This window comes from Strongylocentrotus purpuratus, unplaced genomic scaffold (assembly GCF_000002235.5).
Source record: "Strongylocentrotus purpuratus isolate Spur 01 unplaced genomic scaffold, Spur_5.0 spur5_scaffold_5, whole genome shotgun sequence".
In the NCBI taxonomy this organism is placed as follows: Eukaryota; Metazoa; Echinodermata; class Echinoidea; order Camarodonta; family Strongylocentrotidae; genus Strongylocentrotus; species Strongylocentrotus purpuratus.
The window spans coordinates 43,232,964-43,240,151 of NW_022145611.1; the positions used below are offsets into that span (position 1 = coordinate 43,232,964).

The following is a 7,188-nucleotide window of genomic DNA, read 5'->3' on the forward strand; positions in this document are numbered from 1 at the left end:
GTTTTCAGCAGAACCAAGATAATTGTGTCTTTGTGGAGAGGTGTGATGCTAGCATACATATTTGTCTTATAACAGTTGATTTCGCCAGAGAGTTGTGTCAAGCGAATCGACTTACCACAGAGTGATACCCTTCATGTAGGAGTTGAAGTGGTACCCACTAGAGTTCATATATTTTCTAGCATTTTTTCCCCAGTGAGTATTTTGTGGATAATACAAAAATAAAGTACATTAGAAATATGAATTTCATTTTTTACACCAACTGGAAAGTGACTGTGAGTGTAAAAACAAAAATCTTTGAAGCCAGCAAAGTACTAATCACTTTATACTGCCTACATGCTGAATACAACTTATTCAAACAGCATAAATTGTTTTCTTTACTTAGCAATAACAAAGAATTAAACCTCATATGAATATGAACTATCAATGCATGAACTAAACTCAAAAGAAGTCAATTCCATCTGAAGACACTTCTCCAAAAAGCTAAACAATTAATATCTTGGTAGTAGTGTCTGTGTACTCTACATGAACTAGTAGGTAAAATTATTTCCTTGAAGAAGATAGGATGTAAACGATGTGTCCAAATATAATTGACCATAATACTTAAATGACATTTGTCCAATTAGAGATGACAGGTCTACATATCAATCTAATGGTTTAGTAACTGTAATTGTAACAACAATATAAAGCTTCTTTAGAATACATTCTTGCCATTTCATAGTGTTTAGGTCCAATCAATTCTTTAGTTCATCTGGAACACAAAACAATAAGTATCTATCATCATTGGATCAAGCCAAGCAGTTTATCCTATAATTGCTCTTTGCTCAGGATTAGCTTTTGAACAGTGTTGTAAGCTTTTCAGTATATTGCACCTTACAAAACGGAGGGATTAATCACTAGCTTAAAACAGAAAGGGAAGTGAATCGGATAGCTTTAAATAAAAAAAAAAGTGGAGCATAGACTATATATGCTACATAATGTACATGTTATATGAGTTTGTCAGAGGAAACCAATTATTTAAAATCTTGGAACGATATGAATGTGTGAAAAATACAAGTTGAATCCATATATTGCAATTTTTAATCATCATTGTAATTATCATGATTCCCCCCCCCCCCCCTCCAAAAAAAAAATGCATGGAGTTTTCATTTAAATTTTTATTTCATAGGGCCTTTGTGCAAGTAGCATGTGTAGGTATATTGTGCACTCAGTCATACAGTTTTCTCTACACCGACCATGCCCATGAACTTGTAATGCATTTAGTGTGTTTGGTTTAGTCCCATTCATAGGGGCAACAGTCCATTAAGAAGGCCTTTAGTAAATATGTACAGGAAAATTAGTGGATCAATGAGGGATCATTTTCTTTACTTATTTCAGAATCTATTCTTTCCCTGCTCTCTTTCTCTCCCTCTATCTCCCTCTTCCCATATACGAAGAAGAGATTAGTTAGCATTCATTATAACATCATACACAATTACCAAAACAATCAGGTTCCTGGAGTAAAAAAAGCTTCCCACTAATAAAAACCCTTCAAGTTCAACACACTTTGGAAAGGAGGACTACTTCCAGTTCAATAGATTGCTACTCAGACCTAAATAAATATATTGACTCAAAATTAAGTAATTACAATTCCAGCAATTACAGTATGCTATCTTTGTTACAGATGCAGTCTTGAGACTATTGATGGCAAAACCACTGCTAGCCAAACTGTCTCCATTTTTGTCTCTCCCGAAGAGTCAAGTGTATCATTCAAACGACATGTTAAGAGACTCATCTCGCAATCTAGTCACGCTCACTCCAATCTCTCTTTCTCTACGTCTTCAGACTATTGATTCCTGGCTTGCTATTGATTTCTTCCAGCTATTGTTAGAAGATAATCCCAGAGAAGCAAGCTGTTTAGGCAGTGAGCATGCACAATGTTCAATCATAATGATCTCCTAGCTGGAGGGTGCCTGAACTCATCATCATCAACTAACCACATGTCACGCCTAAAATAAAGCTCTTAATAAAACTATCCTAAATTAATCATTGTTTCAAATAATTACATGACTTGAGATTGAGATCTATAATGATATCTGAGAAAAACTAAATGCACAATTCCTTCAAATATTTCATACATAAAGTGACTAAAAAAATATTTTAAATAAGGCACATTTCGTCGCTGTTTTCACAAAGTGACGGTAGTGAAAAAAAATTGCATTCACTTTGCGTGACGATTTTCCTCACTACCGTCACTTCGTGAAAACAGGGACGATTTGTATGCACCAGTGAAAAAAATATACGGGGGCTCAGGGTGAATTTCCCCCGAAATGCCCAAAAGAGCCCCCGAAAATCAGAAAAGAGCCCCCGTAAATTTGCATAGAGTTCAATGCAAAACAAATTTTAGAGTGTTATTTTTATGCAGAACAAGCTTGAAAAGTAGCTCCCGAAAAATAAATATTAACTTTTTCTGTGGTATGCACTTAACTAAAAAAAGACTAAAGCTGTATTAAAACATGAAAATTAAATTTTCAGCTCTGATGATACAAACATGTCGACTATCAACAGCCTATTCCTCAGAAAATATAGAAGATGATTATTACAATCTGTGCATGAATGAAATATATCACTCATCCATCATTATGCACCTTGTAATTAAAGAGCTGCCAGTATTCTCAGAAGCCTAATTAAGCCCTACATACAGGTGTATGTGTAGTTTGCGTGTGAAATTAAAACTGATCATCTGATTAAGCAATCTATCTACATGTGAAATATTACATGTATTTCAGGCTAACATTTCTCATTGAGGCTAGAAAAGATAAGAAACAATATTTTGTAAATATCTTCAACATGTTTTTCATTTTAGTTATTCTATTTGTTGAAGGCGTAATTTGCAGAGAATAAAAAGAGATCATTTTGGTTTTCAAAAGAAACAGATGAAGAAAATAGAAAAAACAAGCAACCATTTTTATGAATAGTGCAGTGAAATTTCAAAATAGTAGGTTCGTGAAATATTGCAAATACTAATAAATAAGATAAACAAGGGCTATATTTTACTGCTGACAATCAGTGAATTGATAAGTTTTAAGTGTAGCTGATTATTTCCCTCACGATTCCCTCTAATTCTACCCGTTCCTTTAACATACTCTAATTCATCTGCCTTCAATATTGATTGATCCTAGGGATTCAATCTAATAATCAATATGAACATATCATGTCAAAACTAGACTAAAATACAATTTCTAGGAATGTTGTCATCCCTTACCATTCCGTGACTAAAGTTGCATTTAATCTAAAGATCTAACAACAATACAACATAATTCAATTCAAGACCTACACGTAGGGGCAATTCTTTCCTGAATTTACAGATCTTGCATCAGTTTCTCCTAATGAGCACCACTTAATATTTAATGAACAAGGAGCAAGATTCCACTGAAGAGAAGGTATTGATTATAGCGCTGAAAGGTACACCGAGTGGAACATAGGTTCATGCTCCGGCGACGAAGGGATAATAATCTGAATAGGTGTCCCTGGAATTGTACCTCGTACAGAGAGGCTATAGAATACATGATGACGTGTGTTCTGAGATACAGGGATTAATGAGATATTAAGGAAAATAGTTTCTCTGAAATTTACAGTATCCACACCTTTTAAGAGCATTGGATGTTTAGCCCTAAACATATATTCACATAGAAACAACAATTCTAAGTATAAGAGTACAAGACACTTAAAATTGACCAATTTCAATTAGAAATTTAAAGTTCAGTCACCAATGAAAAATAAATAATAACGTTCTCTCTCTCTCTCTCTTAACATTTTGAGACTATGCATGTAGTATAATTTTTTGACATTCTACATAACTTATGTAGCTCCTCAAGCTTGCAACAGTATGAAAGACATCTAAGTTTGCAAATTCAAAATGATTTTGGCCAAGTATATAAAATAAGCTGTATTTCTGATGCTACATTCTACATGTTCCTCCAGATATGGGGCATACCATTTCTCATTTTTATTAGTTTGTATTTTAAATATATATGATGTAGTGAATTATTTATTTAAAAGGCATTGTGTCCTTTTCCTTTTCATTCAATTACCAAAGTTGTCTGAACTGCTATCATGTTCCTACCTTCTTTTTTTTTACATTTTAGCTTGTTACACTATTTTTCTTGATTATTATTTTAAAAAACAATTTGTGCATTTAAATATACTATGAATATATATGGAAGATGCTTTCATTAATCTTTTGAATTTGCTAATGTTGGCCATTATCACAGCAATTTTGCAAATGGGATTTATTTCAGGACCTTTGTTGCTGTGCATGGACCACTAATTTTTTTTCTTTAAGAAGGTGTCTTCTTTCATCAAAATAGTCCTATGATGTGCTTGCAGATGTTTTGTCCAATTTCTGTAGGACAGCTAGGTCACATCTGTCAAGAACATGTCAAACCAATTACAGCATAGATCAATAATGTCCCTTACATTCATTCATCAGAGGGCTCTGACGAATGGTCATGTTTTATAGAAAATAGGGTGGAGCAGGTCAAAGGTCATATTGCAAAGAAAAGAAAACAAAGTGAAAAGAAGCCAATTCTCTCTTCCCTTTGTATTTAGAAAGCTTCAGTTATGGGAATAATGTTCATTAGCCAGGACTGGAGCCTATTGTGCATCTATCATGTCTCACACTTATCAATGCTGTGCAAAATAGCAGTCCTTGACTGAAACCATATTGGTGCTAAACGGTTAAGTGCTAACCATTATCATACATTGCATGACAAATAATAGTAAACCTCATGTTAAGCCCTAATACTGTAGCCGCTTAAATGTAGTTTAATTGTGTCACAAGAATTATGTATCCTTTGACAAATGTAACTGTTTTTCCCCCTTCCAGAATCACAGGAATGCTCTTTGAAGAGAAAAAACACAGTTAAACATGTACAGAGTAAAATCATTTTTTTGTTGTTGTTGCTGCTGTTAACAAGTGTTTTGGGGCATTCGCTATTTCCTTCCAATGTCATTTAAATGTATGTTTATGTTTTACCAAAGCTCGTCTGAGTTTAAGAAGAAAAAAACAGCACTTTAGAGCATTCCAGAGCTAAACCAATCTTTGCTCTTGTGCTAGCTTGTGTACTTGTTATCACCGACTATACTCACACAAGATCTCCAGCAAGTTGACTAGAGTTAGGCCATCTGACACACTTTTGCGGAAATCTGTCAAAGGCTTGTGTTTCTTCTTCTTCAGAACTTTGTTCAGCCACGCCAAATGCTCCTGGAATTCATGATCAAGAAGAAAAAAAAACATCATCAATGATGAGAAAAAACAAACTAAATGAACATTAATGTTACAAAATTCTCATCTGAGCAAAAAGATTACACCTGAATCTGGAAATATGAAGAAATTTTGATTTTTAAAGAATTACCTTTTCAGTTGAATTGTTACTTGACTCACTCCGAAATAACTGAGTGATAGATCCTGATCTTTTGTGTTGATGGAATGGTTTTACTGATGTTTCCATGACACCAACATACATGTAGGTAACACATCTAGTTGAAAAATTTTACTATTTTGTGAGCTCTCCTGCATCAATCACATCCTTTTTATGAGAATGTATGCACAGTAAAAATCCTTCATTATCCAGTTGCAAATCCAGTCAATCATGGGTACCGACATGTACATTGTATGTATGAATCCCAACGCAATGTTTCTAGCTCTGCTCAAAGAGCATCTAGTTCAATATTGGACTACAGCAAATAGTTTGTACTAGCAAAATGTACATGTGTACAAAGGATAGCCATAAATCTCCAAATAGCTCTTTATCATTCGACTTCATTCAACTGATCTGATAAAAAGCTAGTCTTCTTGCAGAACATTATTGTACATGTAACATCATGGCAAGAAGTGAGTTAGAAGCAACTATACATAGTACATGAAGGCCTAAATGAAACTGACACATTGTAGAGTGCATGAATTCATGAAATTACTGAGAAATCATGATAGCATACATGTACTTGTGGGATAATTGTTGGGAAAGATACAATCCAAAAGTAAAGCATAATGTTTGAAGTACAGACTACATGCAACTGAAGACTCATCTTCAGTGACTATCATGAGAGGATGAGCATGTCTGTTTGTGTACTCTGCACTGGTTTCAAGCACAATGGTCAACAAACTAATCAAAATACATGTATTGCATAGAAAATGAGAAGTACAGGTAGAATCGTTCCATCTTCGGAAGGGGTAGGCAAAATCAATTAATATATTTTTTTTTAATTTAAAAAAAATCAAGCCTACATATATGTAGGCTGAATTGTCTTTTTCTTAGGCAGATCAAAGAGTTGGCTATAATAAATAGCAAGTATCATTCTCATTTGAAAATTTTAATCTCTGATCTGTTCTCCTACATGTATTTCGGTTTAAAAATTGAAATCAATACAACTATGGCTGTGTACTTTTAATGTACATTTGCCTGACTTTTATCTGGAGGAAAAGAAAGTGCACTCCTTCACCCTTTTCATCTGGACGCACCCTTATTTATTGATTAACTGTCATCCGCAATAGAGCTGTCGCCCAAAGCCACTGACTAGGGGGGTGTGACGGTGTCAAAATCAATTTTACGTGCCTGGACTAAAACAGAAATTATCATTAAAACCCCAACAATATTGATAAAGCACATACATTGTACATTGTACATATACTGTATATCCTTAAAGAAGTGAAAAGAGAAATAAGGATGTTGTGAAAGTATAATTTTATGTCAACAGAATATTCTGAGATATTCTTCACCATAAAAAACCCCAATCTTTGCATGATATATCATGTCACTGATTCAATACAAACATGTAATTCAAACTAGTAAAGGGTGATCAATTAATAGTGGTGTACTCGATAACATTTATTGCACTTCACTGCAGCAGCAAAACAAACCATATTTATTTGAAAATGGATGACAAGTGAGTTAAAAATGGTAGCTTCCTGTACCAAAGGCCTCTAACTGTACTTACATGTACTTGGCTTTTACTTAAATAAATGATGTAAGCGTATTACCCTTATATTATTTTAATTAAATACAGCATCTCTTGGAAATTGTTTATCCAGGGAGGTGTCAGTTAAACGTTTGAACGAGGCTTTAAACATGAATACAACCCAATACACTACACTTAGAATAAAATTAGAAACAATTTTTTTTTTATTGAATGTTTGCGTTAGCTACCTGA

At 33.9% G+C, this 7,188-nt stretch overlaps 1 protein-coding gene across 1 annotated transcript in view; it reads right to left on the minus strand.

Moving 5' to 3' along the window:
• Positions 1-7,188, minus strand: part of LOC753295 — a 33,404-nt gene that overhangs the window by 21,119 nt on the left and 5,097 nt on the right. The window contains exon 3 of the mRNA XM_001181782.4: positions 5,128-5,242. Coding sequence (XP_001181782.2) covers positions 5,128-5,242 — 115 coding nt within the window. The remainder of the gene's footprint in view (positions 1-5,127; positions 5,243-7,188) is intronic.